The 20,087-nt window shown below is 34.2% G+C and overlaps 1 protein-coding gene across 1 annotated transcript; it reads right to left on the bottom strand.

Annotated features, from left to right (window-relative positions):
- Positions 1-15,815: 15,815 nt before the first annotated feature.
- On the bottom strand, positions 15,816-19,686 carry LOC105783978 (protein argonaute 7). Its single transcript, XM_012609704.2, has 3 exons — positions 19,081-19,686; positions 17,618-18,851; positions 15,816-17,531 (listed from the first exon to the last, which is right to left on the bottom strand). The coding sequence occupies exons 1-3, from the start codon at positions 19,406-19,408 to the stop codon at positions 16,073-16,075; spliced, it is 3,021 nt and encodes a 1,006-aa protein (XP_012465158.1). The 5' UTR covers positions 19,409-19,686; the 3' UTR covers positions 15,816-16,072.
- Positions 19,687-20,087: the final 401 nt, after the last annotated feature.

The raw sequence follows: 20,087 nt of genomic DNA, 5'->3' as shown, positions 1-20,087 counted from the left end.
AATCATGTGAATGTAAATCATAGGTGGTCTAACCTACAATTTCTACAAAGCTTAAATGAAAACTTTTTTGCCCATATTCTACGAAAAATAATAAGTAACTCATGCAAAAACAAAAAGGTTATGATCAAATCAATCTTAGAGCTAAACCTAAACCCTAACCCCTTTTTTTTCTATTGCTCATAAACATTCACAAATGCTAAAATAAAATTGAACTTTTATTTAATATACCGAAAAGAAAAGAGAGAAAACAATAGAAAATAAATATAATATGTAAACGGTATACTATATAGATGATTGAATATTCATATAAAAATAATATCAAGGAAAAACACTTACTTGTGAAGAATTGTTGAAGTAAGAGAGAAAATCAAGTAGATTAATACCTTAAACCAATATAAATTAGATTTCTTGTCTTAATTTTTTTTTAACTTTCCAGTCTATATGGGAAAGTAATTTTCCGCATTTTATCATGGGAATCATATTACCGTGTTTATAAGAAAATAACTACTAAGAGAAAATTAGAATCCAAGAAAATAAATAAAATTGGCATATTTAATGTTCCAACCGATTAAATTATGAGAAAAATGATTAATTCCTATGGTACCAAACGCTATCCTAGTGTTTAAAAGAAAATATTCATTTGGAGGGGATTAATTTGTAACATATTAAATTACTCCGGTTTTGCCATCTCTATGCTCATTGCATTTTGACATCATGGCTGTGATGTGTTTCACCTGGAACGCAAACTCAAAAGGCGGTGGCTGGTTATTCTGGCGAGGCTTCCTTCTTGTTGCTGATTCAAAGCAGCCGATGATATGTACAGTTTAATTTTTGTAGGAGCACAAATTCAGATAAGCTAACTTTTTAACTTAAATAAGTATAGGATAGCTAAGGTGTTTTCTTTTCTTTTTTTCAAAAGTGATATTTGCACTTCCAAATTTGTCTCCATTTCTTATTAGACACCTTACACTTTTTGAGGTCACATGAGATGACATAGTTGTTTAGATACTATTTTTATAGTTTAGAGGCTAATTTGCTAATAAAATCTAGAAAATTTAGAGAAAAAAAACAGTGTAAGTTGTCTTCGGAAATTGGTTAATCTTGGGTCTGAATTTTACGTGTATAAGTTGTCATTGTATGTTGTTTTTGATATATTATCATACAGCTCTTCTTTAAGTTCTTTTTTTCATACATGTGGAGAGGTTATTTCTTATTTGAACATAGGGTAAAAGCTTTTCTTTGTCATAATTTTCATTCTTTTTTATTAATTGGACTATTTATGACTAGGGTGAGTGTTCAATTAAATTAAGTGAAAATATTTCGAGTTGACTAAATATTCTATTTTGTCATCCTAACTCGATTTGAAAAAATTTAAATCGAGTTTAGTGAAATAAAATTTGAGTCGAGTTGAATCGAATCGAGTAAAATTAAAACATTAAATATGTCAAATTAAAATTTTGTTCCAGTGTAACTAATTTCATATTAGAGCACATAAATTTAAAACCATATATATTTAAAAAATTCAAAGAAAAATAATTAAAAATAAGATATTTTAGTATAATAAATTGAAATCATTAATTAACTTATTTAGGTCCCAAAATTATTATTTTAGAAATTTTTAAAATTTTAACTTTCTTTATATATTCTTTAATTTTTTATAATTTTTAAAGAATATAAATTTTAGAATTTTATAAACATTTTGAACTTTTAAAATTATTTTATTTTATTTTATTATAATTTTTGTTGAGAGAGATCAATTTGCTCATTTACAAAATTGACAGGGGCTAAAGGAGTATTTACACCAATCTTTATTCGAATTATTTGGGTTATTTGAATCGTAAATTTAACTCGACTCAAACTTAAAACTCCAATAACTAGATTCAATTAACTCAAAATTTAAATTATATTTCAATTTTTTCTAATCGAATCAAATTTTATTCACTCTATTATTCTTGTATGATACGGCCCTTTACATGCTGTTGGTTTATAGGGTGAACGTCATGTAATGTATACTTAGCTTTACATTTTCATTTTGTTGAACTGTAGTGATTGCAAATGGATTTTGATTTAGGTTAAGTACTGCATGTCTCCCAATATGAACTGTACTTTTAAATTTGTTGAGAAATGAACAAATTGGAATAAAAAAAAACATAAGAAAACAAAAAAGGACGTGTGCAGGGTTTTTTGTTTCTGCACCAATACCCTCAGCACTATCACTTCGTAGTCACTCAAAAGCTGAGCTGGTGATGGAACTTGGAGCTTTTCCATCAAAGGACTTTGGTGTCCAATGCTTCCTATCTTATTGAAGGGTGCAGACCTGCAGCGAAGCATAGCTTGTGGCTTTTGATGTTTGGCACGTGGTGGGGGTTAGGAAATTCTAAGTTTCACTAATTAATAATAGCTTTCATTTGTAGGTTATGCCTTTCTCCTATCCATCATTACCATGTCCCAAGGTTTACCAACTTGAGAGTTGGGTCTAGGCTTTACTTCACTATTCCACAAAATTGATTTTCATACTCAATCCCTGGGATAAATGAATATTTTATCTTAGAATTTCACAATTTTTTTACATTAGTCCTTGAATTTTTTAATTTATTTTAATTTTGAAATTTGATATTTTTTTAATTTAGTTTATAAGTTTGAATTCATGTGACAGAATTTTTTTAAAATTTCTTTTATAAAGTTCAAATTTTATATAAAAATTTTAAAATTTTCTAGTGAGGGATCAAATTTCGAAATTAAATCAAACCAAAAAAATCTTTCATAATCAAATTGAAGAAATTATCAAATTTAAATATTAGATATTGTTTTGTAATACCCAATTTTAGCCCGGACTCACATATGGAAATATAATCTTCGAGGATATGCAATCTTAAATATAATATGCAATCTTAAATATGATATATGCAATCTTAGATATGATATGTAATCTTAGAAGATATAATTTTGTAATCTTAGAGATTTAATTTGTATATACCCTTTAATCTTCGCCGTTGATGTAATTGATTTGTACCGTTGGATTTGGGGAGGCTCAGCTATAAATAGAGGCCTCTCCCTTCACTGTAGAAAAAAAATGAATAAAAAATGGAGAACGATTGGCAGTTTTTTAAATGTGGCTTACTGTTTTCTTTTTTTTTCTTTTTCGATTATTTTTTACTTATTTACGATTTTAAAAAAGGGAGAAGGTGATACCACTGCGAATTTTCTTTATTTATTTTATTTAGCCCGAATAAAGTGACGCGTTTCAAAGGATGGAGATATTTTCCAATCCGAGCCCTATGAGTTATTCGCGCCTTTTAATTGGGCCCTTCATTTTTTTTAAAATTCTGTTGATTTTCAATTTAATCCTTAATCTTTCATTTTAGATTTTTAGTCTATTTTATTAATTTTGTTATTATTACTTTTATTATTATATTATATATTATTATTATACCTATATATATGTAAGATATGCATGTTAATATATATACATATATATTTTAAACGTTTTAATATATATACATATCATATACATACTTTATTATTATTTTATTTTCATAGTTTTTATACATATATATATACATTTATATTTCATAATATTTATACGTTTGCCCATATTCTATAATTTTTATATGTTTATACATTTTGTAATATATACACATATATTTATACTCCATTCAAAGCCTATTATAAATATTTTCCACGTTTTTATATTATACTTATATATTACATTTTTTTGTAAATGCATGAATATATTTTATATGTATATATTTATATTTTCCTTGTTTTCATAAATGCATTATGTATTTTATATATATATAAGTTTTATAACCCAAAATTTTATGAGTAAATTATTTTTATGTCTTTTATTCTTCATAATTTCAAATGTATATATATATATATATTTTGTACCTTTTTCTCTTTATATTTTTTTGTTTATTTCCTTCATTTGCTTATTGATTTATGTTTTCATTTATATTCATTTGATATTTTACATGTCGTTGTTTATGTACATTAATTTCATTTATTTCTATGTCGTTGTTGTATTTATTATTACATTTTATATTTAATGTAGCATCACATCATTTTTTTTTCGATTTTAAAATTTTCAAAATTTAGATAACACTCGTATTTAGAATTTTCAAGGAAATTGAGCCCTAACGTATTGGGTTCCGATTTTCTTCGTTAAATCCATCGATCGAGGGTTGCTCATTAATAAAAAATATATAAAATAAAAAGTTTGTTCTTGGGGAGTTAAATATGTTGTATCCTAACGTATTGGATGTGACGTATTGATTTCTCGAGACAAAGATTTTTTGAAAAAATAATAATAAAGGAAATATTTCAAGTTTAAGATTTTGAGGAATTGTGCCCTAACGTATTAGGCCGCGATTTCTTAAATCTTAAACAAATGAATATTCTTTTAAATTTTTATTACACGAGTTTTAGACTAATTCATTTTTGAGGAAATTAGAATGTTGTGCCCTAACGCATTGGGTGTGACATTTTTTTTCTCCGAAATGATAAGGGTCTTAATAAGTAACGTTTTTAAGTTTTTGCTAAGGATTATATTTATCAAATTTTCGACATTAAGACACTAATTAATTAACTAGGTAGCAATTTTGGGCGTTACGAGGGTGCTAATCCTTCCTCGTACGTAACTGACTCCCGGATCCGTTTTTCTAAAACTCGTAGACCATAGCCATTTTTTTAGGTGATCCAATCACACCTTAATAAAATATTGGTGGCGACTCCCAATTTTCATTTTTTAAAGTCGACAACCTAAAATTTTTGTTTTTCAAAAAAAATGGTTTCGACAGCTTGGTGACTCCGCTGGGGACACATACGAGAGTCGAGCCACAAAGTTGATTAATTTCTATCTTATTGTTGAGAAAATAAATTTTTTTAAAAAAAATCATGAGATCATTGTGCATTCATTCATTTTCTTGCTTAATTGATCTTTGCATTATTCGTTACATGAGTTGAATGATTTTACCCTTCTAAGTGGGAGTGAGAAACTATTCCTTCGTGAGGTTTTCACCTCCGTATAGGATAGTGGATCGCTTTCGGAATACATCGGTACCTATGCCTTCGTGAGATTATCATCTCTGCACAGTCATAAGGAAAATGTGTTCCCCTGAACTGAACTTGATCTATATGAGCCTATAATGGGTGAAGATCGAGGAATCTGCTGGTTCGGGTACCCTTACTTTAGAACCGAACCGCATATAATGAGCCTTAGGAGCCTACCCTAGGTAGAATCACACCGAATGCCTAGAGGTCACCCGAAAACTTAGTTTAAATTTACGATCATTTTGTTGTATTTTGTCCATTTTTGTTACGATTATAATTACTTCGGTTTGTAATTACTTTATTGGTTTGAATTTTGATGTTTCTGCATATTGCATTACATGACCACTCGATTATATCCTTTTAAGTGGGAGTGAGAAGCTATTTCCTTCGTGAGGTCTTCACCTCCGTGCAGGATAGCGGATTGGTTTCGGGATACATCCGTACCTATGTCTTCGTGAGATTTTCATCTCCATAAAGCCATAGGGAAATGTATTCCCCTGAACTGAACTTGGTCCGTATGAGCCTATAATGGGTGAAGATCGAGGAATCTGCTAGTTCAGGTACCCTTACCTTAGAGCCAAACTACATATAGTGAACCTTAGTTGCCCACCTTAGGAATAATTACACAAAACCCTAGTGGTTTCCCGAGTAGGTACTTTATTCATTTGCTTTTACTTTGTACTAACTTGTTTTTTATGTTGTTTTTATTATGATTGCATTGCATTTGCATTTGCATCTTAAAAAGAGGTGTTGATTCACGTTCAGTTGCTAAATAGAGAGCTTGTCATAAGAAAATGGGTTTCTTGATAAAGTGGATGACAATATGGTTGTCCAAATATGGTCCAAGAACACATGATAAGAGAAGGATGATAATTTAATGGAGGACTACACGACTATGGCTCCATTGCCCAAGGATTCAAGATGGCAAAGATTATTCGAGAGCTGCTGAACCTTCTTAAAGAGAAGCCAACAAGCATCACGAGGATGAGTGAGCAACAAGTTACGGCCTGGATTGAGCAAAAAGGAGATAGAAGAGACGTTTTTTGAAGAGTTCGTGAGATTTATCTTAACGCTCGAATGAAGAAGAGGATCGAATATCTCTACCTATGAGGGCAAGGCTGTATAAATATCTATTTTATGTAAAGAGATTTGTTTTCTAGTAAAGTTTTCTAAATGGAATTAAATCAGAACCAACATCTCTTTATGCATTCATTGCATGCATTCACATTGCATGACATCATAAACATTAAAGTCCACTAAAAGAGCCTAATCGATTAAAATTATTCAAGTTAATCTGGAAACTAACTAACCAACGAAATACTATTACAGTACCCAAGCAAAGTTAGGAGGCATGAATCAAAGATTGGAGAGAATAGAGTAGATGCAAGTACAGATGCTAGAGTAATTGACCAAATTTCAACAAAATATGAAGGATCAGATGCTAGAATTCCAAAGCAATATGATAAACCAGTTAACCCAATTATTGGCTAGAGGGTTAGAAAGAGAGGAAAGCCTAGTGGTCCACTTTAGGGAGGATAATGAAGACCCTAATTATCCCTCAAATTTTATCCCGATAAGTGTCCAGCCAGATATGCACCCACAAGGGGCACCCCTTACTATCAAATCCTAGCAATATCAGACCAATACCTTAACACCAATGAATCGCCCGATAGGCTTAAGATCCAATTTGAGGAACAATTTAGTCAATCCTATTGCTCTTGATAATCCAGCAGAAATAAAACAAGCTAGGGTAGAATACTCGGATACTATAATGGCCCCAAAGAGAAAGGGGAATAAGGGGGATAATGCATGCCGATATAACAAGGGCCATTCAAAACCAATCACTGTGGACCGGCCAAAGACAGGAACCACCAGCCATCAGAGTCCTTTAAAGCGAGAATCTTACACGAAGGCAAATACAGAAAAGCCTCAGTTCACACCTATACCGATGTCATATAGTGAGCTATATCAAAGCCTATTTAATGCGCATGTGGTGTCCCCTTTCTACCAAAAACCGATGTTGCCTCCATTTCCCAAATAGTATAATGCAAATTCTCAGTGTGAATACCACGCAGGAATTACGGGGCACTCAATAGAGAATTGCACCGCCTTCAAGAAACTGGTTGAAAGACTCATTAACATGGGTGTTGTCAGATTTGATGACTCGTCTAGCGCAAAAAATCAACTACCCAATCATATTGATAATGGGGTAGACATGAGGGCAGGAATGGGATTAGTTGTTTCTGATTCAGGAGGAAACCATGGAAAGACAAGGAACGATTGTGAGTTCCATCACGAGAAGGGGCACGAGACCCAAGAGAGTGTGAATTTCAATGCCTTGATTCAGGGCATGATGGACGACAATGAGATGAAGCTTTGTGAGGAAATTAAAGAGGAGAAAAATATGCACATAATGATGGTAAGTGTTCACATCAATGACATATATGAGGACACAAATGAAAAGGGACCTTGTTAGATATCCGCCCTTATAAATCTGGAGTGTTCTAAGCAATTGGACTGTGAAAGAAATTCCTATAGTTTTTAGAGCTTATTTAGAGTAATGTTCAGAACATTTTTGTTGTTTTTAGCCTAAAAATGATAGAAATTCTTTTGTGAAAAAGGCTCATGTCTGAACGTCATTATTCTAATAAAATATATCTTTGCATTTATTTTTTAGCCAATATTTTTCATTCTTTTTGAATAATTATTCTTTCATTCTTTTGGATTTTCTTCCACAATCATTCTTTCATTTATTCATGATCATATTGTATAAATAATTATTCATAAATTCATATATTCCTTTGTAAAGTCTTTGGTATTTACTATGGGTCTCCGGATATCAATGGCATGAGTGACATTACTATAGATTTTGAACCTTCTTTTGAGCGAGATTTGTGTTTAGAGGGATCTCAGGACTTTGAAGATGACATAGATTGTAGCCTATTTCCGGACTTGTTAAGTATGGTAGAACAAGTCGAGAGACGGATCTTACCCTACAAATAATCATTGGGATACATGACTTCTCCTTATGTGGGGCATGAAGGTCATTTGATTGATCTCGCCAAAAGAGTCTGACGGTCATCGATCCATCTTTGTGGTCGTCAATTACTTTACTAAATGGGTGGAAGCTGCTTCATATGCCAATGTCACAAAGTCGACAGTTAGCAAATTCGTGAAAATCATATGTCAGTATGGAACGTCAAAAGGATCATATCTGACAATGTACTAAATTTGAACAACAGCACAATATAAAAGTTTGCAGTCTGTTCACGATTAATGTCATATTACCAAAAAAAACTCTGCCGGGGCAATACCTTTCTCTTGGGCCCATCGCAGTTTTGCCTATTGAAGACAAGATTCTTTCTCTGAGTTTTTCGATCCAATTCCGATTGAAGAGGAATGTTCAAAGTTCTATCATGGTCAAATACGCCAAAAGCAAATTATGCGAGCTCACAAAAAAAAAGGGATCCGCCCTAGAGAACTCCTTGAAAGGAACCTGGTATTGAATAAGATCCTTCCCATACAAAAAGAACTTTATCCCAAGTTGGGAAGGACCTTATGTTGAAGGCCTTATCTAGAAAAGCGTCGATCAGAAGGGATAACAAGGACATGCCTAATCCTATGAGTTCAGATTCAAAAAAAAAAAGGGTCAAAATCAAAATAAAAAAATAAAAGTGATAAAAAGGAAAAGGAAAAGGAAAAGGAAAATGGAGAGGCCAAAGTGAAAACCCGCAAAGGGCACCTTAAGACCAAAGGGGATTTGAGTTGAAAACCCGAAAAGGGCGGCTTAAATATTGATCAAAATGGGGCATGATGTGATCAGAACAACTCAAATCTTGATCAGATTGGGGCATATGATGATCTTGCTATACTTGAATCAACAGGAAAGGGTAGGCAACATCTTGGGGTATTGGCAGAGTACTGTAGATTTCCTAAACACATGTCAAACTTAGAAGGGTCTTCAGAAAGTTTGTACAGAGAAGTTAAAGCTGCGATATTTGGGGCACCCAATATTCATACTATTTATATTGAGTTTGTTATTTTTGGAACATTCCATTCGTTTTCAAGATACGCATTCCCAATTAATTTATACTTCTTTACTATCTTTGATAATTTATTCATTTCGAGCTATGCTCAGAACTAGCTCTATTTTATCCATTGTTTTGTTCTTTTTGCAAGCATGTTACATTAGAATAATGATTAATAGACTAATAAAACTTTCACAAGGGAAGTTTTGCATATTACTCTAGAAGTTTTTAAATAATACAGGAGCCTGAAACAAGACTATTATTTAGAACGCACCAGGTTTAAAGGTTGGAAATCTGAAAAGGAAAAGTCTAAACTAGGACTTTCTCTTTGAATTTTATTGTCAAAAACATTGGTTGAACAAAATAATAAGATGTCGTGTTGATGACAAAGCTTAAATCAACAAGCAAGTAATGATCACCAGGCAATAAAAAGATGTTACCTTGGGGAAGAGAGCTTTCATTTGCGCATGAGCCTTTGGTACGACACCCTGGGAATGGTGTAAGAGACCAGAAAGATTTGGATCATGTATCCTTGAATTGTGATAGGAGAGGATTGAAAAAAAGCCATATAACATTGGGTTACAATGGGAAAATGATGGTATGAATTTTTGCGCCACAATGGATTAAACTTTGAGGTTTACAGTGGGGGCAACTTGACTAAATATTTCTTCAGAAAAGCCAGCCAAGTAAGAAGGCATTATAGCACATCAGTGTTGAAGCCTTAATAAACTTCGGACAATGACAACCTAAGTGGAATCATTCTAAAAAATAATAATAATAATAAATAAAATAAATAAATAAATTACGCATTCGTGCAAACACCATTCACACATGTCTAGTTAGGAGCATTTGATTCATGTCACCCTAATCATTAGGCATAATTAGGTTCGTTATACAGGTCATGTTCCCCAGAGAGCAGATCAGAGAAGATAACAGATCTTGTCTTCCTGTACTGGAAGTGAAGCAGATCGAAGTCACCAGCCTTGCCTCCCTGGGTTGCAGCGGAGCAGGCTAAAAATAGCAGATCTTACCTTCCTGCATCGACAATGAGCGGATCGAAGACACCAACCTTGCCTCCACAGGTTGCGTGAATGCGAGCTAAAATAGCAGATCTTGCCTTCCCCGCACCGACAACGAAGTAGATCAAGTCACCACCTTGCCTCCACAGGTTGCGTGAGCGAGCTAAAATAGCAGATCTTGCCTTCCTGCACCGATAGTGAAGTAGATCGAAGACACCAGTCTTGCCTCCCTGGGTTACAGCGGAGCAGGCTGAAAATAGCAGATCTTGCCTTCCTGCACCGACAGCGAAGCAGATTGAAGACACCAGCCTTGCCTCCCTGGGTTGCAGCGGAGTAGGTTAAAAATAGCAGATCTTGCCTTCCTGCACCAACAGCAAAGCAGATTGATGACCCCAGCCCTATCTCCCTGGTCAGCAGTGGAATAGGTTGAAGATTGTGAATCCTATCTCCTTGGACAACAGTGAAATAAGTTAAAGATTGTGAATCCTATCTCTCTGGTCAGCAGTGGAATAGGTTGAAGATTGAGAATTCTATCTCCCTAGGCAGCAGTGGAATAGATTAAAGAATCCTATCTCCCTGGACAGCAGTGGAATAGGTTAAAGATTGTGAATCCTATCTCCCTAGTCAGCAGTGGAATAGGTTGAAGATTGAGAATTCTATCTCCCTAGGCAGCAGTGGAATAGATTGAAGATTGTAGGTCCTATCTCCCTAGTCAGCAGTGGAATAGGTTGGAGATCGTGAGCCCTATCTCCCTGAGCAGCAGTGGAGTAGGTGAAAAATAGCAGATCTTGCCTTCCTGCACCGACAGTGAAGCAGATCAAAGACATCGGTCCTATCGTTTGGATGTTGCAATGGAAAAGATTGAAGCCATGATGGCGAATCTTATCTCCCTGGCGTTAAGGCTTGGATTAGCTGAAGTGGAATGGATCGAAGCTGTGGGCAGCGAATCTTATCTCTTTGGCATTACAGTGGAGCAGATTGAAGTCGCAACGGCGAATCTTACTTCCCTGGCAGTGTAATGGAACAGATTGAAACTATGACGGCGAATCTTGTTTCCCTAACATTGAATATGGCAAATTTTATCTCCCTGAAGTTGCAGTGGAGCAGATTAAAGCCGATAATCCTATCTCCCTGAAGTTGCAGTGAAGCGGATTAAAACCTTGGATCTTATCTCTCTGAAGTTGCAGAGAGCAGAACGCATCTAGTCTTATCTTCCTGAAGTTGTAGTGGAGCAGACTAAATAAACAAATCCTATCTCCTTAAAGTTGTAGCGGAGTGGATTAGAATGATGGATCTTATCTCTCTGAAATTACAGTAGAGCAGATCGCATCAAATTCATCTTTAAGTTGCAGCAGATCAAGTCGAAGTTACCAATCCTATCTCTCCGACGTTGTGGTGGAGTAGATCAAGACACCAATTCCTATACCTCTGAAGATGCAGTAGGATGGATGTGGCTGCTTGAAGAAGAAGAGCACCAAGATGCAGCGTGATCGGGCAAAAAATTGGCCATTTCTAAAGTCTTTGCTCCGTTCCTGTTACACGACAACGAGCAAATAGGGGCAGCTGTAATACCCAATTTTAGCCCGGACTCACATATGGAAACATAATCTTCGAGGATATGCAATCTTAGATATGATATGCAATCTTAGATATGATATATGCAATCTTAGATATGATATGTAATCTTAGAAGATATGATTTTGTAATCTTAGAGATTTAATTTGTAGATACCCTTTAATCTTCGCTGTTGATGTAATTGATTTGTACCATTGGATTTGGGGAGGTCAGCTATAAATAGAGGCCTCTCCCTTCATTGTAGAAAACAAAAAAGAATGAATAAAAAATTGTGAACGATTGACAGTTTTTTAAAGATGGTTTACTGTTTTCTTTTTTTTCTTTTTCGATTATTTTTTACTTATTTACGATTTTAAAAAAGGGAGAAGGTGATACCACTGCGAATTTTATTTATTTATTTTATTTAGCCCTAATAAAGTGACGCGTTTCAAAGGATGGAGATATTTTCCCATCCGAGCCCTATGAGTTATTCTCGCCTTTTAATTGGGCCCTTCATTTTTTTTAAAATTCTGTTGATTTTCAATTTAATCCTTAATCTTTCATTTTAGGTTTTTAGTCTATTTTATTAATTTTGTTATTATTATTTTTATTATATTATATATTATTATACCTACATATATGCGCTAGAGGTGCTCATGGTCGGGCGGCCTGGCCTACGGACTACTACCGCCCAAATATGGGAGGGTTTGGGTAAAATATAGGCCGAAATATGGGCTTGGGCAAAAACGAGGCCCGATTAAAAAGCGGGCAGGGCCTCGCACCACTTTTTGGCCGGCCCTACCAATATAATAATTTTTTTATTTTTTTAATTTTAAAATACTTTTAAAATACTTTTTTAAATTTTTAAATTTTAAAATTTTTTAAAATACTTTTTAATTTTTTAAATTTTAAAATATTTTTAAAATACTTTTTTAATTTTGTTTTAATTTTTAAAATAAATTTTGGTATTTATTTAAAAACGGGCGGGCCGGGCGGCTTATGAATTTTTCCGGCCGGCTTGGGCAAAATTCTAGGCCCATATTTTGGTGGGCTCGCCTAGGACCCGGCCGAATTTTTTGGGTCTGCCCAAACCCGCCCGCCCATGAGCATCTCTAATGTGCGCTTATGCATGTTAATATATATACATATATATTTTAAACGTTTTAATATATATACATATTATATACATACTTTATTATTATTTTATTTTCATAGTTTTTATACATATATATATATATATATACATTTATATTTCATAATATTTATACGTTTGTCCATATTCTATGATTTTATATGTTTATACATTTTTGTAATATATACACATATATTTATACTCCATTCAAAGCTTATTATAAATATTTTCCACGTTTTTATAGTATACTTATATTTTGTAAATGCATGAATATATTTTATATGTATATATTTATATTTTCTTGTTTTCATAAATGCATTATGTATTTTATATATATATAAGTTTTATAACCCATAATTTTATGAGTAAATTATATTATGTCTTTTATTCTTCATAATTTCAAATGTATATATATTTTGTACCTTTTTCTCTTTATATTTTTTGTTTATTTCATTCATTTGCTTATTGATTTATGTTTTCATTTATATTCATTTGATATTTTACATGTCGTTGTTTATGTACATTAATTTCGTTTATTTCTATGCCATTGTTGTATTTATTATTACATTTTATATTTAATGTAGCATCACATCATTTTTTTCCCGATTTTAAAATTTTCAAAATTGAGATAACACTCGTATTTAGGATTTTCAAGGAAATTGAGCCCTAACGTATTGGGTTTCGATTTTCTTCGTTAAATCCACCGATCGAGGGTTGCTCATTAATAAAAAATATATAAAATAAAAAACTTGTTGTTGGGGAGTTAAATATGTTGTATCCTAACGTATTGGATGCGACGTATTGATTTCTCGAGACAAAGATTTTTTGAAAAAATAATAATAAAGGAAATATTTCAAGTTTGGGATTTTGAGGAATTGTGTTCTGACGTATTGGGCCGCGATTCCTTAAATCTTAAACAAATGAATATTCTTTTAAATTTTTATTACACGAGTTTTAGACTAATTCATTTTTGAGGAAATTAGAATGTTGTGCCCTAACGCATTGGGTGTGACATTTCCTTTCTCCGAAATGATAAGGGTCTTAATAAGTAACGTTTTTAAGTTTTTGCTAAGGATTATATTTTTCAAATTTTCGACATTAAGACACTAATTAATTAACTAGGTAGCAATTTTGGGCGTTACGAGGGTGCTAATCTTTCCTCGTATGTAACTGACTCCCGGATCCTTTTTTCTAAAACTCGTAGACCAAAACCGTTTTTTTAGGTGATCCAATCACACCTTAATAAAAGATTGGTGGCGACTCTCAATTTTTATTTTTTAAAGTCGACAACCTAAAATTTTTATTTTTTAAAAAAATAGTTTCGACAGCTTTAATTTTTTTCTTTCATTTAAAATCTTTTAATATTCCTTAAATTAAATTTAAAAGTAAACAGCATGACAAAACTCTCAAACATTGTTTGATTGGTGTGCGGACAAACTTTTTACCCTTTGTTTCAACAGACAAGATAATCCTTAATTATTTAAAGCTTGAGTAGAGCCAAGTATCCAGGATTGACATGGGATTTGGATGGGACAGTGCATGAAGGAAGAGTGTAGTAATGGCTTTAAAGAATTAGTGAGAAATGAGGTGGGTTAGCTAGATTTAGAGAAGAGGAATGGTGATTGACGTGACCAATAATCTTTTGTATAATCACCCATCAGAATAATAAGGTTGGGTTCGAAATTGGAATCTTATTAGTACAGACACAAGGAATCAAATCCACTGTCCCACTCCATCCCCTCCCTTTTTTTTCCCTATAAAACTATCACCTCATTCCCTGTATTTGTACTTCCCATTCATACCCTCGCCCCCCTCCCCCCTTCCTTTGTCCTCTAATTAATTCGGATACCATTATGATAAGTAGTTATAAATTCCTAGTTTTGTGAATGGAAATGAAAATGCAGGGTTAGGGGAAGGAATGTTTGATCCCACAAATACAAAACATGCATGCATGGGCAGTTTAAGTGTAGGAATGGAGGATAGGATGTCCACGTGTCAATAATATTGTACTTTACTCTCTGTACTTTCAACCCTCAGAGTTAAATTAATAAATAATAATTTATTTATTAAGATTCTTATAAAAAGATGATAAAAATGGAATTAAAAAAAAGAAGAAAAAACAGTAGAAAGAGCTGAAGAGACAAAAGGAGAAGTCTATAGTAAAGCTTGATTTGAGAATCCCAAACTTTTTCGTATAAAAAAAGGTGAGTTGTATATTGTTGTACTTTTGTTCTGGGTTTTTCTTCTACTTTTTTTTTTTTGTTCATGATGTCTCTTATGAAACCATTTTCTACACATGATTTTAAAGTATACATCTGTTTGTTTTACTAGAAACTAAATGAGAAAATAAGTTCAACTTTTCATGTTTGTTTCTTAAAGCGACTTCTCTTTTTGAAACCAAAGAAATATAAATACAAGCTCTTCAAACAGAATTCCTTTTGAATTAAAACTATAATATATATTTTACTAAATAGTAGTTACTAAATTAATTATTTTATTTTTAAAATATGATACGATTAACATTTTATCACGTGTCATGTTATATTTTTACATATTATTTGTAAAAGTTATTTAATGAACCAAATGATCTAATAATAAAATTTAATAAAAAATAAAATTAAAATTTTAAAATTCAAAATTCAAAATTTAAAATTCAAAATTAGAAAAATATAAAATTAAAATCAATTAAATTAAATTAAATTATCATAATCATATCAATTTAGGATTCAACAGAAGAGGGGGGTCAGCCTTTTCACCACCCTGCCCCAGCCCCAGCCCCAGCCCCAGCCCCAATTGGCATTTTTGCCAATTTCACTACACAACCGTTATTATATGCTTTTCCTTTGGTACCAATACTTCCATTTAATTTCATTCACGTTGTTTCACTGTTGAAAGGGAAAAGATGCAGATATTCACAAAAAAACAATCTTTGTAAATGATAGATTCTTTCATATCTATATCATCAATAATTGATTTCTTCATTCATATTATTCGGTACCAAATTACTTTTAGGCCATGAGATTTCTGCAATTATTTTCAAGCCAAGTTAAGAGTAGATTACAGTAAAGAATGTTTATAATGAGATGCAATAGCAGTCACATTGCTGCTATGAGGATGTACAACGATTTGCAGGATCCAATTCAGCCATTATATATATATATATATATTTGAAGCCTACCTACAAGTTGTAATCATATTAACAGACTGCCTAAAGTGAAATATATTAAGACTTTCATGCACTGAACTACATATTTAGACTCTATGACATGCAAGGAGCCTGTGAAAAGTTAGCAGTAAAACATGAGCTTCTTAACATTCTCGCTAGGTTTTGGTAGAGGCGTTGTCTTTGGAGGAGTTACGCGAGAGATTATGTTTGAACTTCTCGTAAAAGCTACGGATTCTGACCGCTCAAGGTAAAGCCTGCCTCTGTATGCAGCCAAGTGAGCATAGTAAGCAGGAGGGACCAATGAAACTGGCTTGGTGCACCTTGCAAAAGTGTAGCATAAATTGTAAACCAGCTTCTGCAGTTCATCAGAAGTGAATCGGTTTTCGTCCCACAATACGTGGTAATGGGTGGGGCGGCTAGTACCCTTTACCCCCCAATGACTGCAAAGATAGAAATCGAATTCCCTTGGATGAGTTATCACCGTATCCACTACCGTCCCCGGGGGAATATTTTCATCGAAATGTTGGTTTTGATTGGAAGAAGGATTGATTTCAAATGGGAACAACCTGGTATGGTGCCTCTTTTGAACTACAGAAAAAGTAATGGGAGGTTTGTAGCCTGGAAATCTTGCACAAGCTTCTTTGACAGCTTGTAGTTCCTCTTTAAGCACCTTATAGAATTGAGTTTCACTTACACCGTCTCGGAAGAAGATTATTCTCTTCGGGAGTTTGTTTACTTCTTGGTAGAAGTCATCCAGTAGTTCTTCTACCATTGCAGCAAGATCCTGAATGATTTCTTGCCGATGTGTTTGTGATCTCATCCTCGATACATACTTGTTTGCTGCAGGCCAGTTCATGCTACCAACCACAGCAGCAACCGATGGGCTGGAATCATCAAGCGGGTGAGGATGAGTCACGTCAGCACCGATAAAGATCACAGGCTCATCTAGCCTGAAAAGTCGTGGAATCTGAGAAGGTAATGAATTGTACAAAGCAACAGTGGAACCTCCAACTTTGGCATTAATCTTAATGGCTAAATTTGCCAGAAACTGTGAACTCAATTTCCCGAGGTTCGGGTATAAGCAGCACTGGCTCACAAATCCTACACTTGTCTCAGCTATTCGTTTCAAATCAGCGTACCCTTTGTGCTTTTTCTCCATTATACATATGAGCAGTTGGAGATTGTTTGAGGCAGCTCTATGAATTTTCTTGAGCTTAGATTCCAAAAGTGTCACATTATTAAGCACCTGTGTTGGTTCAAATTGGGGGCTAACAACTGTGCTTTTGCTAAGGAAGATACCAAGCTGCTCACACCTTCGAGATAGCTGGTTTATGAATTTAGGAAGGTTAGACTTTTGTTCTTGAGTGCCCCCAAAACTTATAAGTGCCCAACGTTCAATCCGTGTTCCCTGAAAGACATGGCTGTTGAGAAGGTTCCACTGCCGGTCACAGCGGGAAGGAGTAATATCTCTTACGTGTCCACCATCACCGAGCTTAAGCTTAGGAGGTTGAAGAATCCTCCCATTCAACCGACTCATTTCTTTCGAAACATGGAGCTTGAACTCTTCAGCCTGGTTGCCACTGTCAAGAAAATGTGCAAATGCTTAGAAGCATACAATGCGAAAAATCCTGAAAACAGTGATAAAAACACACACAATAGCATTTACCTTGTAGGCCCTGCAGGTCCCCTCACGATTCCATCAATCATGGCTTTTCGCTCTTTTGGTCTTTGGCAACCCATTTTAAGAATCCTTGCAGTTTGATCATCAGAAAGCTTCCCCAGAAATTTCTGGCCTTCACAAATCATACAAAGCTCCATTGGAAGATAGCATGGTTTGCTCCTACTGATCTGCAAGCATGGCAAATTCCTGAATTGTATATTATAATTGTAGTGATCTTTAAAGTAATCGATAAGCTTCAAATTCTTTCCATCCCTATCTGCAAAGTAAAGGTTTTCAGTGGCTTCTTCAGTTAAGCCATAAACTCTATATCTTTGGACTGTTTCTCTATGGCAAACAAAGACCCTAATATTTCTCAATGCTTTCTCCACTTCCTTCCTTTCATCATCACTTAAACTCCTTGTCTTCCTTTGAGTAAGGTCTCGAAGAAAGTCGATCCGCTTCTGCAAGTAAGGGATTACTCCGATACTCTCATGGAAGGCGGTGATCGAGGAATCGACATTGAGAGCGAGTCCTTGTTGCGTCGGTCGAAGACTCTGAAAGAAACCTCTCCATCCAATAGCTCCTCCTCCTATTTCCTTAGTACCTCCCGTGGAACTTGAATAAAATGACCTCCCTACACATATACACTTCTCCATTGGACTCTCCCTAAGAACAACATCCAAAGCATGCAGATAATCTTGAGGAAGTGGGATCCAATCATCACTTTCATTGCTCAAGTAACTATTCAAATCCTTTCCATCAAACTTGGAAACAGCCCTGATATTGATTCTAAACACTTTGAGCTGATTCTGTTTTTGTTGAAAGCCATTCCATTCCCCGAAAGGCGAACCTGTATTCGCAGTGGGGATCGGGAGACTAACAAAGAACTCAAGCTTACCATTTTGGAATTCAACGGGGCTATAAAAATTCTTCCTACCATCATAGGCTGGATGAGCACCACAAAGCAAACCTGAGTTGCTTTCAACCAGTTTCCGCTTGATCATCCTAGCAACCTCCTTGGAGGGATTAGGGGATATCTCAACATTATAATGGTAAACTTTTAGAGAAGGATCAAATTTTACTAGGAAATGGTTGGCAAGGAGAGAGATTACAGGCCCTTCTACACCACCAGAATCTGGTCTCCTTGAAACCACCAGTGCTTCCTTTGTAGCATTCCTCATCTTTATTCCATCACTTGCTTTGGATGGCAAACTTTTTCTCCATTGAAGCCCCTCTTGAGCTGCTTAGATTTGTTGAAAGAGACAAGTTAAGGAACTTGAATACAAATACAATATAAGCTTGAAGACTACTTGAAACTGTTATAATGAATGAACTCCAAGGGTTTTTAATATAAGAATCAGCAAGATACTATATCATTTCCAGCTATAAAATTTTCATTTTTTGCATATAACAATGATAGACATGCAGAAGAAATATGAACAGAGGAAGAAATTAAATATTAGAGTCACCTGGTGTCATAGAAGAAACTGGGAATTTGGTATTAGAGATTGAAAGTTGCTGCAAATGGGTTTTTGGTTGAAAGGTATGATTTTGAGAGAGAGGTGGAGGTAAAGCCAGTTGCAAAGGTATTGGAGGAGGTAAAGGAAGCAAAGAAGGATAGTAAGAGTAGCTTTGGAACTGGTTTTGGTTAAAGAAGCCATAGTGACCTGAGTATTGCAACCATGGGTGGTGGTGGTGGTAGTAATGATGCTTATGAGGGCTGTTGTTTATGCCCTTGAAAGCCCTGGTTTTAGCACTGCATTCCTTGCTGCCATGGTGCTCCTCTGATTCCTCCATTGCTTGGTTTATGAAAGAAGAAAAAAAAAGGCAACACTTTTAAACTGCAGTTATTTCACAGAGAGAGAGAGAAAGACAATGGGTTTTTTTAGTTTTTGATGATGATGATGGTGGTGATGAAATTCAAAGACAGAAAAGGGGCCAACCAGGGGTTTGGATTATAAAAGAAAGTGAAAAGAAGCAGAGCAAAGAAAGGGTAAAAGCCTATTTGGCATTTGTACAGCTCTGTGTCAAAGAGCATTGCAGCAGATGTTGTTTATGCTACTCATAATATTATACCCTTAAACGATCCATTTGACTACCTCCTATCAATTAACACATTAGCCTACTCTAGTTTAGCCCCTTCTCCTACTAACTTTTATGACATTCTCAAAAAAGAAATTAAAAAAAAAATTTTATTACAGATTTTTTTTTTCCTTTGCATATCTTTTTCTGAAGTCAAATAAAGTGAAAAACTGTTAATAAAATGTAATTGTAGCTGATAGATTGTGATTGTACTTTGAATTAGTGATTAGTCAAGTTCTTTCTTTTCTCATGATTTTAGCGTTACTTTTGGAGAAGTGTTGGTATCCAGATGCAGTAAATTGTGTATATATATTTTTATATAAAATGGTTCAAATGTGGGTTATTTGGTTGAATTTATAATAAAAATAAACATGAGGGTTTGAGTTACATTTTA

The sequence above is a fragment of the Gossypium raimondii genome, chromosome 13 (assembly GCF_025698545.1).
Source record: "Gossypium raimondii isolate GPD5lz chromosome 13, ASM2569854v1, whole genome shotgun sequence".
NCBI classification, from domain to species: domain Eukaryota; kingdom Viridiplantae; phylum Streptophyta; class Magnoliopsida; order Malvales; family Malvaceae; genus Gossypium; species Gossypium raimondii.
This window is presented reverse-complemented; position numbering and strand designations above follow the sequence as displayed.